We start from the raw sequence: 18902 nt of genomic DNA, 5'->3' as shown, positions 1-18902 counted from the left end.
TCTAAAACAGATTTTTATGTAGTGTATTTTTATGTAAAGTGTCCCTTTTTTTTGTTTGAATATTCTGCCGTGATTCTGTGGTCTACTCCTTTACTAGGCTCAAAAGGGCTAGAACCCAGAGCCGTAAAACCATTTAAAAAAAAACTCTTTTTCTCTATGTGGAAAGTGGAAACGTCAAAAAATAGGTACCTACCTATTGTTTAAAAATTCGACTCACAGACCAATAACATATAGGATAATTCGAAGGCCTTAAAGGACTGTTATCCAGGGCCGTAAAAAAAAAAAAAAGCATAATTCGACTATTGTGAATTGTGAAAAACTATAGGTAGGTACCTACTATCTCAATGGAAAAATTAGTGAAAAATCGAAAAATATAGGAATACTATTATCTCGAGAATCGTGAAACGTGTGAATAACATTCATTGTGTACCTAAGTGTACATTGTGTATATTATGTACATTTACTTTTGTTCGTTAATCTCCGTGGATTATACTCGCCTCGTTTACTTAGCTAGCTAATCATGGATTCCATGTTTATGAAACCGGTGCAGCCACACGTATTTAAAGCGTTAAAAGATGTCGATATCCCAACTCTTGTTAACTGCTCTCCTGATGAAATAAGACCTATCATACCTTGTCTCGTACGTATGGCCCTTATAGCGCCATTAGACGTTACAAGATACTGCGCCGAGGCGAAAAAGGAAATACTGACTTTATTATCTGGAATAGATTTGGTCAATTTTATAGTATCGCTTCTCTCTATTGAATTTCACGCCCTTGAAGTCGATCTTAAGAAAGAACAGCAAATGCGGTACACTTTAAATTTTATATCTCTATTAAATAACAATACAATAAATCTAAGTTAACATCCTTTACATTCCTTTTAGTTTCTTTCAGACAAAAAAGTGGTTCACAAAGCACAGAATCGTTTTTAATTCCAACTGTAGTCAATGGTATTGCAAATGACTTTGAACAGTCAGATTCTGCTAGAAGGGTACGTTTGGTTCTCTCAGAGTTATTACAAATGCAGGCACAATTGGCAGAACACAATCAGAACAAAAATTCGAATGCAGAATCTTCATTTAAGGCATCTGAACTTTTTGATAATGAAGTGTATCTTGAAGAAATTACAGATGTAATTTGTATAAGTCTTGCAGAACTGCCAAATTTGCTGAATATTTGCGATATAGTTGAAGTTCTTCTTTATGTGAATAAGGGCCCTGTTATCATTTCTTGGGTTGTTGCAAATATGCCGGAGACTTTACTAGAAGGTGAGTATGAAAATAGGGAGATATCTTTTGCTGTAATTCATTGCAAGGGATGTTTGAAATACCAACATGTTCAATCCACTTTTTAGGGTTCCGTACCTCAAAAGAAAAAAAGGAACCTTTATAGGATCACTTTGTTGTCTGTCTGACTGTCAAAAAAACCTATAGGGTACTTCCTGTTGACTTAGAATTATAGAATCTGATCCGTCCAGTAGTTTGAGCTGTGCGTTGATAGATCAGTCAGTCAGTCACCTTTTCCTTTTATATATTTAGATGTAACCACAAATCCACAGTTTTCAGATTTTTCCCCTAAAGCCAGCTATAAGATCTACCTACCTGCCAAATTTCATGATTCTAGGTCAGCGGGAAGTACCCTGTAGGTTTCTTGACAGACAGACAGACAACAAAGTGATCCTAGTTTTTCCTTTTGAGTAACGGAACCCTAAAAATTAAATTGTGGTCATGAATTAATAATTAGTATTTTCAATTTTTGAAGTAAGATAACTATGTTAAGTGGGGTATCATATAAAAGGTCTTTACCTGTGCATTTAAAACAGATTTTTATTTATTTTTATGTATCATAGTTTTTGAATTATCATGCAAAATGTCGAAAAATACGACTGTAGTACGGAACTCTCGTTGCGCGAGCCTGAATCACAGTTGGCCGGTTTTTATTATTTATATTGTAGCCACAGTGATGAGTGATGACATATGGATCCGAGACATGGTCACTAACTATGGGCCTCATAAGAAAGCTCAAAGCCACTCAGCGGGCGATGGAGAGAGCTATGCTTGGAGTTTCTCTATGTGATCAAATCAGAAATGTCATAGTTCAACGGGTTGCGAAGCTGAAGTGGCAATGGGCAGGGCACATAGTCCGTACTACCGATAGACGTTGGGGTCCCAAGGTGCTGGAATGGCGACCTCGCACCGGAAAACGCAGCGTTGGAAGACCCCAACGAGGTGGACGGATTACATCAGACTAGTCGCGGGGAGCCGCTGGATCCAGGCGGCGCAAGACCGTGGCGTGTGGAAGTCCCTACAAGAGACCTATCTCCAGCTGTGGACGTCTATTGGTTGATGATGATGATTATTGTAGCCACTGAATTTAAAGGATGCTATTAATGGTTTCACATATAGTACGCGACAGATCGTGATGGCAATCGGCGTGGGAACCCATAACGTGGGAACGATAGCCATCTCGACGCGGCAACGCAGGTGTCTCCTCGTGCAAGTATCACCTCATACCCCAATTGCCATGTCGACCTGTCGCAAATAATACTTGAGACACATCACTAGTTCTGACAGCCTATCTACTGCCAACCTGCAACTGCATAAATAATCCTCAAAATGTCTTCAGCAGGTTTGTTAGTTTTACTTCATGTCCTTGACCCTTGTTGCCATCTTACCAGTAAAGTACATGGGGGCACCAACAATGGAATGAACTTATTTAGTATGTAATAGGTTGATAAATTGTTTCACAGTTGCTGAATCGCTTGTAATGAATGCTGAAAGGGGTGAAGAAGGTGGTATCAGAGCAAAAACTCTGTCTACTTTGTGTGATGCCTGTCCATACATAGCAGCAGCAGTAAGGGCTAAGGCTGTTACTTCATCCCGGTTACCATGTCTAGTTATCAGCCTAACTTTAACACATCATCAGGATGACTTGGTATGTTTTATATTATTAAATTATTAATAGTAAGTATAATATTATACATAATAGATACATTTAACTATTCAATAACTGTAGCAACAGTTATTGTATAGACCTTCAATAAATTTTCAATAGATTTAGAAAAGTTCTTCAACTGGCAATTTGAAAATATTAGTTATTGTTTTATTGTTAATTTTATATTATAACTATCAGCAATCAATACTATTTTGAAATAACTTCGTTTAATTGAATACAATATACATGCAACGTAATAATTGGAAAGGTCAAATTCTATGTATTTTTATTTTATTTTATTTATTGAATGAATTATTATGAGGTATTTTTTTTAAACTTTTATTTTAGGTATCCTTTGTATCTGGACTTTTGCTAGGCTCTGATCTGACATCTAGAGCTTGGTTTGCAACATTTTTACGTAACTCGCACAAAAGGGGGAAAGGCGATGGGCACGCAGCATTGGTAAAGTTACGCCAAGAGCTATTAAATAGGCTTAAAGAAGCTACAGCTGGCGTGGAGGCATCAGCATTGTTGAGATTGTATTGTGCACTTCGAGGAATTGCAGGAATTAAGTTTCAAGATGATGAAGTTTCTGGATTATTGCGACTAGTCACCCAAAAACCACCACCAACTCCTGCTGGAGTGAGATTTGTTTCATTAAGTCTGTGTATGATACTTGCTTGTCCATCATTAATGGGTCTGTATCTTTCTATCTTTCTATAATAATTTTCGCTTTAAAAAAATATGTAAAAGTTAGTAAAATGTATGCCTTTACAGCTGCTGCAGATCATGAAAAGAAGGCAATAGAATGGGTACAGTGGCTTGTAAAAGAAGAAGCATATTTCGAAAGGTACCTTTGTAAATGTATACTATGTTACTTTATTTCATAACTAGCTTATGCCCACGATTTCATCCGAGTGGACTACACAAATTTGAAACCCCTATAGTCCCTTAGGGGCGAAATTTTAAAAAATCCTTTTTTAGCGGAAGTCAACGCCAATGAGGCTGTTTGGCATGCAGATAGTTACTGCATGCCAAATTTCAGCCTGATGCAACCAGTAGTTTGAACTGTGCGTTGATAGATGATGACATTTGTACATAATATTTATTGATAATTGTAATTCTTTAGCAACTCTGGTGTTACGGCGTCATTTGGGGAAATGTTGCTCCTCATTGCAATTCATTTCCATTCGGGACAACTAGCTGCTGTGGGCGAATTAGTTTGTGCTACTCTCGGGATGCGCGTGCCCGTCCGTCCTAATGGCTTAGCGCGCATCAAACAAGCATTTACTCAAGAAATATTTACTGAACAGGTAAACAAACTAACTCATAAAAATATTGCATGATATATGAATAATTATAAAGAACGCGAAATAAGAAATTGTGTCCTGGAATGTATTAAAGTTTGCTTTCAATGTAACTTCCCAATCTGGTACAACATTTAATGCTCTTTGTTTACAGGTTGTCACTGCGCATGCAGTAAAAGTTCCAGTTACTGTCAATCTTAACAGCAATATTACTGGCTATTTACCTGTCCATTGTATTCACCAGCTACTTAAATCTCGAGCATTTTCAAAACACAAGGTGCCAATCAAGAATTGGATATACAGTCAGATTTGTAACTGTACAGCTCCATTGCATCCTGTGATGCCAGCGCTTGTCGAGGTTTATGTCAACTCTATTCTTGTGATTAACAATAAAGGCACCAATGAATACTTTAACCAACCTATAACAGAAGAAAAAATTAGAAAAGTTTTTAGAAATTCTATTTTTGGTGTTAATTTCGATTCAAAAAATAAGCCATTCACTCCCATGGAAACTGATGGAGAATCATCGGTGGAAATAAACATAGAGAAACCGACACTGGCATCGCAATTACTGCTGATATATTACCTACTTCTTTATGAAGATGTTAGATTGGCTAACTCTGCTACTCTTGTAGCAAATGGGAGAAAAATAAAAAGTTATTCTTCAGCATTTCTGTCAGAATTGCCCATAAAATATTTATTGCACCAAGCACAGAAAGATCAAATGAGTTATGGGGGACTTTTTAGCCCATTATTACGTTTATTAGCTACTCATTTTCCACAACTATCCCTCGTAGACGATTGGATGGACGATCAAGTGTTTGGAGATACATGTCGTCATCAAGTGGATGTTAATATTTCTGATATATCAATAAATGAAGCATTTCAATGCATTGAGGTAAACCCATATAAAACCGGCAAAATTCTTAAGGCTATGCTGAATAAAAATCCAACAGACATATGGCCCTTTGCTGAAATATTTGTTAGATATTTTAAAAGCGTGCTCGGCGACCAGGTTCCGCGACACATACAAGAACTTTATCGTGAAGTTTGGCTGCGCCTCAACACTGTCCTACCGCGCTGTTTGTGGATAATGACTATAAATGCTCTTCTCGATATTAACAATGGTAATAGCAGAAATGTTACAATTACACAAGAAAATGTTTTAGTAGATCCACTTCAAGTTTTAAGGTGTGACATTCGAGTGTTTAGATGTGGGCCGATTTTAAAAATAATTCTTAGAATTTTAGAAGCTAGCTTAGCAGCATCAAGAAGCCAGTTGAGCCGCCATTTGTTAGACAAACCTCTGCTAGAGAAAAGTGGCCAGTTGACCTCGGATGCAGAAAGAGAAGAGTTGAAGAACGCATTGATTGCCGCTCAAGAAAGTGCTGCACTGCAAATTTTATTAGAAGCATGTTTAGAGACCGAAGAAGACCAATCTAAACCTGAACTTATGTGGTCGCTAAGGGAAGTCCGAAGTATAATTTGTTCATTTTTACATCAAATATTCATTTCGGAACCATCGCTAGCTAAGCTGGTACACTTTCAAGGCTACCCGAGAGAACTTCTGCAAGTTACTGTGCAAGGAATACCGTCTATGCATATCTGTTTAGATTTCATTCCAGAACTTTTAAGTCAAGCTTCACTTGAAAAGCAGATTTTCGCTGTGGACCTTGTGTCCCACTTGTCAATTCAGTACGCGTTACCGAAAGCGATGTCGATCGCAAGGTTGTGTGTCAACACTCTGTCCACGCTGCTATCGGTCCTTCCCAGTGACTTGCGCCTCGAACTCTTCCAGCCAATATTAAAATCGCTTGTACGAATATGCATCGCATTTCCTTCCCTCCTCGAAGATATTACGTCACTGCTATTGCAGCTGGGACGAATATGTGAATCTCAAGTCTCCCTCGGGCACTGTTGGAACGATACCAATATCCTAGGGGAGGGGGCGTATGTTCAGTCAGATGTTCAGAGTGACAGTAAAGTATTAGTAGCAGAAGTTTTGTGCAGAGATATTAAAATAACAATGTCTGAAATAGTTCAAAAAGCCCTTTTAAATGATAAGTTATATTAAATCTACAACATTTTTATGAATTTGTTTTATTTTGACCATTTTTATTTTGTAGAACATCATAAGTTGGGTTATTAAAATAAATACTTTTACATAAGAATAATTTAATATTCTTAATACATAATGTGCAGCATATTCAATGGTTCTACATGTTTCTGTGTCTCTAGTTGTCGATACATCCATGCACAATGATTCCTAGCTACGGTATTGCCAATATCATTATAAAGTTGTGCCTGAAAAACGAACAAAATTATTTTTATTATTATTTTTTTATCATTAATTAATGTAGTGATGTTTAATTATTTCAAGACCACATCATTCCGAAAAGTTAGAGGTACGTACCCGGAATCGAACCCAGAACCTTCCGAATAGGAGCCTGACGTCTTAACCACTAGGCTAACTCCTTTCTTTACTCTGAGCTGGTTTCCGAACTTAAATGTTTCCGTCTGTTGTGCGTTAAACAGTAAACTCCTATTGGACTATAACCTAAACCCTAAAACAGACATGGGTGTCTTTTTTGGACAACTATACCTACCTAAAATAGCTTATGCCTTTGTTTATGCTAGTCTTGCCCTAACTCTGGTAACATCGTCAATCTCTGTTAAAATTTTGTCAGACGGAAAGTTGAAACATTTTTTTAAGTGACGCTTTCAAACAGTCAGGGCATCTCAATCGGCACAGTAGTTTTTACATGGTATACGCACAACTTAAAAAAAACTATTACAATTTCAAAATAGTACAGACTACTTAACAGCTAGTTATATTATTTTACACTAACCTGTAGATACCATGTATGCAACAATCGCGCTTGAGCCTTTACTTTGGAAAAGTTTTCCTTCACAGTGTCGAGAGCTTCACAACATGACGACAGCACTTGAGAGCGCGCTTCACCGGCCGGCGGCGCGGTTGCGATCCGGCATTTTGTATACAGGAGTGTACCTTTCAAATAATTGATAGTTGATATAGTTCTTACCATTCATTGTGGTTACGTCGCATATTTACAAGCACATTACGTAAGTAATGTAAATAAGCCTGTCGGACCAATCTAGCTGTGAGCAAACGCATACATTTATTCATACCGATATGACTCATACACAAGCATAAGTTATGCTAGCTCGTGAAATACAGGAACTATACTATAGTATATTATTATACCCATATACCCACCGACTCCAAAAAATGTTACTATAGAACTCCAATAACTCTTGTATACATAATATATTGAGTAATAAATTAAATTATTTTTTACTATTTAGTGTTTGTTATTGAAGTCGGTTTTTTTAATTTTTGAATTTTTTTACTTCACATTTTTAGTGGCCTCATTGTACTAAAATATGATATGCCTGGTTAAAAACCTACTGTTTACTAAGCTATCACACTAATCGCGAGCAATTTACTCTTATCCACTGAGGAGTTCTGTTCTCCATCTCCGGAGATATTCATCAGATCTTCACTGAAGTAAAATAGACCTCTCAAGTATGTCCTACCAAACAAAAAAAGAATCATCAAAATCAGTTTATATTTGGCGGAGAAATCGCGTAACGTAACAAACATACAAAAAACCGGCCAAGTGCGAGTCAGGCTCGCGCAATGAGGGTTCCGTACTACAGTCGTATTTTTTCGACATTTTGCACGATAATTCAAAAACTATGATGCATAATAAAAATCTGTTTTAGAATGTACAGGTGAAGACCTTTCATATGATATCCCACTTGATATAGTCACTCACTTCGAAAGTTGAAAATACTAATTATTAGTTCATGACCATAATTTAATTTTTTTTGTGTGATCTAACCCTAAATTCACGGTTTCCAGATTTTTTCCCAAATGTCAGCTATAAGATCTACCTACCTACCAAATTTCATGATTCTAGGTCAACGGGAAGTACCCTGTAGGTTTCTTGACAGACAGACAGACAGACAACAAAGTGATCCTATAAGGGTTCCGTTTTTCCTTTTGAGATACGGAACCCTAAAAACAGACATTTCAATTGAGAACCTCCTCCTTTTTTGAAGCCGGTTAAAAATTTGCTATGCCTGGTTAAAACCCTACTGTTTACAAAGCTATTACACATATACGCTTATCCATTGAGGAGTTCCGTCCTCCTTCTCCGAAGATATTCATCAGATTTTTACCAAATTAAAATGGGACCACTCCTGAAGTATGTCCTACAAAACAAAAAAAGAATCATCAAAATCGGTCCATAATTGACGGAGTAATCGCGTAACAAACATACAAAAAAAGCTCGTTTTTAAGCTTGGCCTTGACTTGCTCGTGTCTTAATTTTGTCTAGGTCTCGTTTTGGTTTTGTCTTGGCCTTGACCTTGTCTTGTCTTAATCGTGTCTTGGTGTTGTATTGGTCGTGTCTAGGTGTTTAGTCTTAGTTTTGTCTTGGTTAGATCTTGTCTTGCCTTGGTTGTCAGAAAAAATTACCTCTTGCTAAGTCGTAGGCGCTTCCGTGCTCCATAATTAAAGGCAACACTTTCCTTACTAAGGCCAGAGCATTTTTCGTACATCCCATATGAAGTTGCACATTTGCTATGTGCATTTCCGCTGTAGCGGCGAGGTAGTGCAGGTGATACTTTCTCGCCAAGGATAAAGCTTCATTCAACAACATGATATTGGTAGAACGGATACTGCTGAAAGTGTGTTGTACTTCTGACATCATTATCATGGCTTTTAGTCGCAGCGGCATATAATGCAGGCTATCGTCTTCAGTCTTGCAATAATCTAAAATATCGTGCAGTGTTTCAAGAGCGTCTGTCGCATCGCCTTTTAGAAAGTACATCTCGGCTCGTAGAAGTTGACTTTCCCATCTGTCGTATGATGACAACTGACGTATGTATTGATCTGCTTCCTCCCATTTAGCTAAGAATAATAAAGATTTATTATAATTAAAGCAAGATAGAGATTATGAGAAAATACATCAATCTTATTAAAAGCGAAACAAAGAAAATATGACTTGTAAAAGCAGCAGAAAAGCATAGTGCATAATATGGATAGGTAATTTTTTAAATGTATCATTCGCTGTTTAAGTACAATATGGAGTTTACTGAAATTATGCAAAACCTACAAGCTTTAGAGACTTAGTTTGTTTTTGAGATTAATCCAGACCTTTGCTTCGGCTTCAGCCGAAGGTTGTCATAATAGCCGATTAGTCGGCTTCGGTTTCGGCCAGGAATCAACTGTCGGTCGGTCACTAATAAGGATACTTCTTTTGCGAGGCGATATGTGATTTTACCATAATAAAGGCTCTTAACAGACGGATGAACACTGGACAATAGGGTATTTTACACCAAGCGAGAAAAAATCCAAGAATGTATAAACAAGATAGTATTAGCAATAAGCAATCAAAATTTCATTTTAAAGATTTCGTTTTTTTATCTGTTCTACAAGTATCCGAAACACACAAAGCTGTATACGGCCATGATGAATCCCGATGTTCAAATTCACGGTTTACGGTTTATTTTTTTCTTTACTTGTGCTATAAGACATGTAGGTTTTGATTTCCTTATCTTAACAGAGACGACAGACAGGCAGGCAACGAAGTGATCCTATAACCTATAAGGGTTCCTTTGTCCTTTTGAGGTACGGAAAGTGGAAACTTAAAAATAGTGGTTACCGGCTCTGAGCGCATTGGAGGCGTGATGCTTGGCGCTGGCGGCGCGCACCTGCGGCGCCACGAACAGCGCGGCCAGCGCGCCCGCCAGCGCCGCGCGGCCGCGCCACGCCGCCGCGCACAGCGCGCCCGCACCCGCCGCGCCTGCCGGCCCCGCCGCGCCCGCACCCTCCGACCACTGCCACACGCTGCCGTTGCCCACGTTGCATTCTACAACCAACAACAATACAAAACTATTATAAAAAAATACAAGACGTGTACATTAAACTCGCGCACCGCGGGTTTCGTACTACAGTCGTATTTTTCGACATTTTGCACGATAAATCAAAAACGATTATGCACAAACATAAATAAAAATCTGTTTTAGAATGTACAGGTAAAGCCCTTTCATATGATTTGGTATAGTAAATAGTAATCTTACTTAAAAAGTTGAAAATACCTACTAATTATTTGTTCATAATCACGTTTTAATTTGTTTGTACTTATATCTTTATTTAAATTTTACTTCTGGTATGTTTATAAATGTTAAATCATTTGCGATCGGGGCTTTTTACATTTCTATTTATTGTATTGGATAAGCAGCAAAGAGCTGTGCACTTACTGGTGTTTAAATTTAGCAGGAGTTGACAGTTAACAGATGCCATTTCAGTTTTCCCGTAGAGACCCCATAGCGCGGCCGTGTTTGCCAAACCCGCCATTGTCAAATCAGTCATGGAGTGAAGATAATTAATTGAGTCTCCTTTGGTAATAATCTACAAAAATAATGTTTCAATTATAACTAGGTTATAAGTTATCTAATCTATTTAATGATGATGAACACTGCAGTGGAAGTGTTTTTCAGGGTGCACCTGTATCTTACTACGTTTTACAATACAATTGTAAGTAAAAACGGACTGGATAACTTAAGTCTATGTTTACATGACTCGCATTCAGTGCGAGTTAGCAAGCTGCGCTTTCAACTTAATGAATTTTAATCCAAAGTAGCGATAGGATGGGCTGTATTAAGGTCGCTACAGAGATACCGGATCGACTGCCGGCATATCCAAGTGCTGAAGTGCTTGTGCGAAAACGCCGTCAGTCGTATAGGTACAGGAGCAGACTTAGAGGCTAAGCGCTACCTGGAAGACTTCAGCGGGGCGCGCGGCGTTGACGGCCGCGTGCTGCGCCATGAGCTGCACGGCGGAGGCGGCGGCGCGCGGCGGGCGCGGCACGCGCGCCAGCAGCGCAGCGCGGCGCGCGCGCCCACCTGCTAGCGCGCCCCACGCCGCCGCGTGCGCCAAGCACGCGCTGTCTGCCGCTTCTTGCGCCGTGGCCAGCGCCTCGCGCACGCCCTCCATCGCCACCGACCTGCCGACATCCACTATTCAAACTTTCTACCGCCGATATGAGAGTCAAATATATATTATCAAAAATAAAAATAAACTTGAGATAAGTTAACCAGGTATCAAATCAATTTATATGTATCATTGTCTGGATTTCGAAAATATATCATTCATATCATATATTAAATTTTATGTCCATCATCATGATCATCTCACCCAGTAAGAGTCCCAATCGGAAAGCCGTTATTCAAAAAAAATTATTGACATGTTATACTGACTTGTGACCAAAATGAGTATGCATCGCAGCTCGATTTAGTGCAGCATAGCGAAAATTTTTATTTCTATCATTAGATGCACTTCCATTGCCGCACATGTTAAAGACGGCTCGGTCGAAACAATTGTACAGAGAATCCTGGGCGCCACTGAACTCTTTCATCCTGATACAATTCAAAAAACTAAGGAAGTGCTGAAAGAAACAACTTGGTAAATATTTCAGTTTTACTGAAATAACATAGGTACAATACACTACTCGAATCGCACGCACTGCCGACAAAGTGAAAATGTTTAGAGCAAAACGCAACCTCGAACTTTCTTTCGAGTTTTGTTTCTCACGATAATTTCATTGTAACCATTTTTTTTTAAATCGAATGTACTACCAAGACAAGATAGTTTCACTGCAGGGAAACAACCATTAAAATTTCACGCTGTACCTATATCTATCAGGGATGTTATGGCCATATGAAACTTCGAATCTGGATATGGATAAAGAAAGAATAATTTTACCGGTTTCAGATATGGTTACGGATCTGAAATTATTTCGGATTATCCGTTCAGTTTCGGTTACGGATACTAGTTTTAAGGAATTATTGAAGAGTAAAACACAAATCAAAAACAAAAACCTGTCATAACACGAGTAATTTTGGCTCCTCCCCTATCCGAAATCATTATTCGAAGCTTTTATTTCGGGTTTGGTTACGGCTACGGATAGATATTTATTTCGGATATCCAACTGTAACTGGAATATAACATCCCTGCTGTATAACGATGAGCTTTAAACAGATAATTGTTTTGTACATAGTTTCAAAACTTTATAAACAAATCATTCTAAATACTCACAATATCTGGATATTCAGGTATATCATTTATAATTTGCATAATCGTTTTTTGTAACTGTTTAGCTGGCATTGCCTTCTTTTCATTGATTTGCAATAAATTAGCTTGCTGAGCTGTGAACAATTCTGCTTGCTTCCTGGACCACTGACATTCTTCGAAACTGCTAAAAAGGAGAATGTTAAAAAATGACCCAGCGCCGATCAAAATCCATACTAAGGGAGGACGTACACAGGCTTTTTATACCAGTAGATTTCAATTTCTAGTAGACCAGAAAGAAGTGTTTAATCATGTAAGGTTTCAGACTTTCATTTCATCATAATCAGTTCATAAGTCAATTTAGTATAATGGAGAGGCAAACAAACAAACCAACCATTACGATTTTTTACAATACAGATTATCTATCTACTTATTATAGAAGTATGTTTCATTTTGTGAAAGTGCTTTGTTTCAAACGAGATTTCTTATTAGAAACAATCTCACCGGAAGAAACAAAGATAAGGTATTTTATTAACAATATAATACAGTGCTACTTACTTATCTCTATCGAATATATTAATTTTTATGAATAGCTCCTGCTGCTTCGATTCTTCAGGTAATACAGGAGATGTGGATGATCCACCTGCTTGTGCATCTACATTGTTCAATTTCTGTAAAAAAACCGGTCAAGTGCGAGTCGGACTCGCACAGGAATGGTACGGATATCATCGTATACTCTTTTATGTAGAACACTGCAAGTTAATGACTGACTGAGCGATCTATATGTGATTTAGTAGTTAAATGAATTTTTTCGTAAACACATTTTATTTTCTGTGATGTAACCCACAAATGCACGCTTTTCGGATTTTTTCTTTAAGTGTGCTATAAGACCTAACTTCCTGAAAAATTTCATTTCAATTTCAATCAATTTGGATTGTAGGTCAACGGGAAGTACCCTATAGGTTTTCTTGACAGACACAATAGACAGAAAACAAAGTGATCCTATAAGGGTATTTTTTCCTTTTGAGATAGCGAACCCTAATATAAGGCAACTTATGTGTAGAACTATTAAAGTTTAGTTTTACACCTCACCCCTTTAATATAGTTAAGGACTTGAGTGTGCACAATACAAATTTTATGATAAGTATTTTTTGTAGTTTAGGTGTCTCATAAAGAAAAAGTTTAATAGTTAAGACAGTTAAGAAAAAACTTAAGAAATGTTTCCGAGAAATTTACTTGATCAGAATGCTAATAAATAACTAGAGCTAATCTTCTTCTTTAATGTAACTTAAATAAAAACATAAATATATAAATAAATAATTATAGTTAGTCTAACAGTCGTACTCAGAGTCGCTAATTGTTACTTAAAATTGAGTTAAAGCGAGACAGATTTATGTGAGAGATGTCTCTGTCTCATTTTAACTAAATTTCAATTAAGCGACTCTAAGTAAGGCTGTAAGACCTAGGTATACCAGTTAGAGCTATAAGACTAACCTCTTTGCTTAAGGATCTCATCATCAATCCGGGTCTTCCTTTTTGATAATATATGCAAAAAGCTTTGTATAGTGAGGCAACTTGAACAAAAGTTAGTTTATCCAAATATAACATTATTCTTCGTAAATAAAAACCTGCAAGAATTTAAACAGATAAATAATTATTTAGAAAAAACTATGTATGCTGGATTTTATTACACAGCATAAACTCATCTGATAAAATATTGTAAAAATGTCAATGCCTCTGATTGGCTGACACTCTTCTACTGTTGGTGAAAATAAACAGTTCTGGTAAGAGAATGACCAATGAGCCTCAATAGCTCAACCGGTATAGGAGTGGACTGAAAACCGAAAGGTCGACGGTTCAAACCCCGCCCGTTGCACTATTGTCGTACCTACTACTAGCACAAGCCTGACGCTTAATTGGAGAGGAAAGGGGAATATTAGTCATTTAACATGGCTAATATTCTTTAAAAAAAAAAAATTAAGCCCATCATACTATAATACTATAATTAATGCGAGTGTGACTGTCTGCTAGCTTTCATGGCCCATTGTTTAACCAATTTTAATAAAATTTTGTACAGCAATAGCTTGCATTCTAGGGAAGCACGTGCTACTACAGCTACAGCTACTTTTTATACTGGAATATCAAAGAGTTCCCGCAGGATTTTTAAAAAACCTGAATCCACACTGAAGAAGTCGCGAGTGTCATTCGTTAAGTACAGAGATTTTTAATTAAGAAACAAATTAAGAACTAAGAATATATGCTATTTTTTATTCTAGAAAATTAAAGAGTTGCTACAGGATTTTAAAAAACCCGAAATTCACAGACAGTCACTGACATCATCTAGTTTTTCTATAAAAACATAGAAATTGTAAAAAAATACTTAAGTAACTAAAAATAAAGTTTTTAATGCAAACATAACACCAAAAGTATATTACCTAGAACACTGCACCTGGTTATGACACAAGGATTTGTCTCACTTTGTTCTATCATCAACTTGTCAATGGTGGAAGTGACACAATCAGTAAGAGCATTCACTCCATTGACATAAATGTTTTGCAGGCGGACACAAAAATTCTGCAGATGCACACTTAATAAATTATAACGTCCATCCGTAAGCAGTGCTTCTAATTCTTTAAATTCCATATCAGGACACTATAAAATATTAATAAGTTTACTGACTAATACTTAATTGTTGTAAAGCTTAAAATATGTGAGAAGATAGCATCTGTCATGTGTATAGGAGACATCTTCCAACCATGCTGGGTACAGCCTATACTCCTGTAGATACTAACTACAAAATCTATATATATAATAAAAGAAAAGCTGACTGACTGACTGATCTATCAACGCACAGCTCAAACTACAGGACGGATTGGGCTGAAATTTGGCATGCAGATAGTTATTAGGATAAGCTGCTAAGAAAGGATTTTTGAAAATTCAACCCATAAAGGCGAAAAATGGGAATTGACATTTATGTAGTACACACTGACAAAGTCGCGCGAATAACTTAGTATTCAATATACAAGATTGCTAATTCTTATTTTGGAGTAGTTTTTTTTCAAGAATTGATTGTAATGAAACAATATTACTGGTAAATTTTCTTGAATTCATTATATCGTATGGGTACCATACCAATTATAGTGTTCCAACAAAGTTAATTAGCCCAACTAATTTAAATCATGTTGTCAGTAGAAAATCGGTTTACCTAGATTGAAACTGATATTAAAGTTTATTATAAGGGCTGTGATAGCCTAGTGACGATGTTCACATACTATTTGGGAGGTCGGGGGCTCAATCCTGGGCATGCACTTCTGACTTTTTGGAGTTATGTGCGTTTTAAGAAATTAAATATTAGTTGCTTTAATGGCAAAGGAAAACAACGTAAAGAAAGCTACATGCCTGAGAGTTTTCCATAATGTTCTTAAAGGATTGTGAAGTCTGCCAATCCGCACCTGGCCAGAGTGGTGGACTATGAGGTAGGTAGGTTAGGAAGTGAGCCATCTATGGGTTAATCATGATGATGATGATAATGATGATGATGATAATTACAAAAAATTAAAATATTTAACTATACCTGTATTAACTTCAAGGCCAAAATACAAAAATCTTTCCTATACTTAGGTGCCATAGTGCAATCAATCATATCTTTCGCTAAAATTATAGAAATTCTTATTAGGAACAAATTTAATTATGAGAGTATGTATATATACTTTGCTAAAGATTGCCATACATACAGTACGCGATAGGTCGAGATGGCAATCGGGGTGGGGACGACCCGCATCCCCGCAGTCCCCGCGCGTGCGGGTGGTCCCTCCGCCTCATACCCCGATTGCCTTCTCGACCTGTCGCTTACTATACAAATACATATATTAGTATAATATATTTTGTTATGAGTAGTTTATAATTCAAGTTAACAGCTGTCTACAAAAATAATAATTTTAAAGACTAACTTACCTTCTATTTTTAACAATCCATACTCTCTAATAAAAGCAACCACGGCTATTTTATGGGGCGTAATATTATCAACATTTCCCTTTATATTAATTAATTTAATGAAGTCAATATTTTCGTTCCCCAAATCCATGTTTTTTTTAAAATTAGTTCTTATAAGTCAGAAAGGTATTTAATTCCACAATTTTCAGAATTTATCGCAATATTTTTGTGATTTTTAGAAATTACTTTGCGATTATTTCGGGTATTTAAATCACATTTAAATTGTTTATTCAATTCAATTTTATTTTAAGGCGCGCGGCTGGTTTATTTTGAGTTGTTTTGATATTATTAATATTATGTCAATTGTCAATTGATGTCAATGTCAGTTTGTAGCCGGCAGGTTCTAACTTCCGTAGATTATCTAGTGATTATCTACCACCGACCAGAAATAATTCACATTAAAAAGAGAGCACTGATAAAGTTACTAATGTGATAAACAGAGACGCAGCTAACCTATTTTTTGTCCCTTATCGTGTAACTGGTTTTTTTCAAGAATACATACTACAAGGAATGCAACTTTAGTTGCAAAACAAACTTTGAGAATTCGTGGCGTAATTGTATTTCTCATTATTTATTTACTTGTTTTCACATAAAAAACGTTTAATACAAATATTGTTGATCGGTTAATACAAATATTGAATACTAAACAATAGTAATAATTGTCGTGTTATTCATCGTTACGTCGTGCTATCGCTATCTCATACGCGATTACACAGTACTTTAATCTACCTTTATTACTCTATCTACCACAGATATGTCCAGATTTGCAACTAGCGTGGCCCCCTCAGTCCCTCTCGCTCAAGCAGATTTTCTTACTTGTGAAATGTCATTCCTTCTACACTTCACGTTGTTTGTCAAATAAATAAAATAAAATAAAATAAAAAAGCCTTTATTGTCTAATACGTTAATTCCAATTATATCTCCTATTACAATAATTTATTTATTTTTACATCATTTTTGATCATAAATTCATCGTATTCAAAACAATATCAATTCATTAAAATATATCAGTTCATTCATCGTCTTAATAAAATTAGTTTCTAATGTTAAAATTTATGTTTATATGTTATATTTAAGTCCCTTATAGTAATATATTCAGTCACGCATTAGTCGCCTCAGTGGCGTAGGCCTCCCCCAAATCTCTCCAAAGCTCCCTATCTCGAGCTTTCCTTATCCAGTCCGGTCCTACATTTTGGGCAAAAATATCCCGCCATCTCTTTCTTTGTCGTCCTCTTTTCCTTTTTCTGTTTATCGGAACCCACTCAGTCACCTTTTTTGTCCATCTCATCTTATCCAACCTACAAATATGTCCAGCCCATTTCCATTTTAATTTTATAATAATTTTCCTTACATCTGTCAGTTTGGTCATCCTCCGAATCATTTTATTTCTTACTCTATCTTTAATCTTTAGTCCCAACATACTTCTCTCCATTTTCCTTTGACATATTGCTAGTTTCTCTTCCTCTTCCTTCCTTAGAGCCCACGTTTGACATCCATATGTCAAACATGGCAATATCGCGACCTCAAATAGTTTCTTTTTTATATGGACTTTTATTTCCCTGTTCTTCATAATCTCCTTATAGCTCCAATTTTTTTTCCATGCGATGGCAATCCTTCTCTGTATCTCCTTCTCTGTACAGCTTTCACAAGACACAGACTGCCCTAGGTAGACATAATCTTTTACGTATTCTATCTTTTCCCCCGCTACGTTGATGTGCACCCATTCTGCATTCGTAAGGATTATTATTATTAAACAGTTCCAAAACAAAAATCCTTACGAATGTTTGTCAAATACTCACGTACAAATACATTTTGAGAAACAAAAAAAAGTGGCCACAGTGATAAGGACTATGCATAACCATTTTTGTCACGTTCTAACAAGAGCTTAAATGCATTTAGCTATCTCGCTCTAACATTAAGTGTCACAATAGGGCTACTTCTCACAGTCCTTATTCTGAGCTATCTACGCTCCATGAAAACCGTTGAAAACCACTGAAAGCTTTCTCTATGACTGAAAGTGAAAAGATATACCTAAACATTAAATTCAAACGTCATTTTTAAACACAGACTAGAGGTTTTAGATAAAAAATGAATATGCGAAATCGGTGTTTGCAACATTAGAATATCGTCTGATTTTGAGAAACCACAACATGGGATTCATCCGAATATCTTAACACAGCTTCGGAGGCACTTGGAGACCATTAAAATACTTTAATTCGAGATCACAACTGTTTTATTTAATTAAAGTAACAAAATTAGTACAAGACGCCATGACACAGAAAAATTGGGTATTTTCCTACTTTTAAATTTGATAAATATTATTACTTTATTATAAGCTAGGATAAAAATAATGAAGTACGCTGAAAATTCTAACAAAGATTTCCAAAGTTACAGGAATTTTAATTTTGGAGTGGGAGGGTCTTCTATCCCTTTCTCGCAAAACGAACATTTGTATGAAACCGCACGAAGCTTAGGGCACGAAGCTACTATGGCATTAGTAAGGTGTGACGTCATAATGCTATATCGCTATCTCTGTCTAATCAGAAATATTTAAATGCTTATAAC

General features: G+C 36.6%; 2 protein-coding genes across 4 annotated transcripts; one reads left to right on the top strand and one right to left on the bottom strand.

Annotated features, from left to right (window-relative positions):
• Window positions 1-211: 211 nt before the first annotated feature.
• Window positions 212-6333, top strand: IntS2 (integrator complex subunit 2). Of its 2 annotated transcripts, none has more exons than XM_069509456.1 (7): window positions 212-325; window positions 897-1270; window positions 2752-2936; window positions 3285-3633; window positions 3714-3786; window positions 4066-4249; window positions 4398-6333. In XM_069509456.1, exons 2-7 carry the CDS (start codon window positions 1024-1026, stop codon window positions 6315-6317), a joined length of 2958 nt encoding a protein of 985 aa, XP_069365557.1. In that variant the 5' UTR covers window positions 212-325; window positions 897-1023; the 3' UTR covers window positions 6318-6333. The 2 variants fall into 2 exon arrangements, with proteins under 2 accessions (XP_069365557.1, XP_034835344.1); XM_034979453.2 differs by lacking the exon at window positions 212-325 and adding an exon at window positions 332-810.
• ida (anaphase promoting complex subunit 5 ida) lies at window positions 5885-17044 on the bottom strand. 2 transcript variants are annotated; one of them, XM_069509499.1, is made up of 13 exons: window positions 16299-17044; window positions 15919-15995; window positions 14780-14996; window positions 13839-13972; window positions 12903-13015; window positions 12372-12528; window positions 11534-11721; window positions 11052-11280; window positions 10535-10685; window positions 9937-10143; window positions 8748-9182; window positions 7093-7253; window positions 5885-6547 (listed from the first exon to the last, which is right to left on the bottom strand). In XM_069509499.1, exons 1-13 carry the CDS (start codon window positions 16426-16428, stop codon window positions 6428-6430), a joined length of 2319 nt encoding a protein of 772 aa, XP_069365600.1. In that variant the 5' UTR covers window positions 16429-17044; the 3' UTR covers window positions 5885-6427. The 2 variants fall into 2 exon arrangements, with proteins under 2 accessions (XP_069365600.1, XP_034840337.1); XM_034984446.2 differs by having other exon boundaries at window positions 12372-12531; window positions 16299-16771.
• Between the last annotated feature and the right edge of the window lie 1858 nt (window positions 17045-18902).

Source organism: Maniola hyperantus, chromosome 1 (assembly GCF_902806685.2).
Source record: "Maniola hyperantus chromosome 1, iAphHyp1.2, whole genome shotgun sequence".
Taxonomy (NCBI): Eukaryota; Metazoa; Arthropoda; class Insecta; order Lepidoptera; family Nymphalidae; genus Maniola; species Maniola hyperantus.
Note: the sequence above shows the minus strand (reverse complement) of the source record. Positions and strands in the feature narration are given on the sequence as shown.

Bases quoted from the DNA above. Each gene is read 5' to 3' on its own strand.
- IntS2 (XM_034979453.2), top strand. From the start codon at position 521: ATGGATTCCATGTTTATGAAACCGGTGCAGCCACACGTATTTAAAGCG. The intron at 811-896 runs GTACACTTTAAA...AGTTTCTTTCAG, and splicing joins AAGAAAGAACAGCAAATGCG to ACAAAAAAGTGGTTCACAAA. The intron at 4,250-4,397 runs GTAAACAAACTA...CTTTGTTTACAG, and splicing joins AAGAAATATTTACTGAACAG to GTTGTCACTGCGCATGCAGT.
- ida (XM_034984446.2), bottom strand. From the start codon at position 16,428: ATGGATTTGGGGAACGAAAATATTGACTTCATTAAATTAATTAATATA. The intron at 14,997-15,918 runs GTATAGTTAAAT...AATATTTTATAG, and splicing joins TGGCCTTGAAGTTAATACAG to TGTCCTGATATGGAATTTAA. The intron at 12,532-12,902 runs GTAAGTAGCACT...TCTCCTTTTTAG, and splicing joins AATATATTCGATAGAGATAA to CAGTTTCGAAGAATGTCAGT.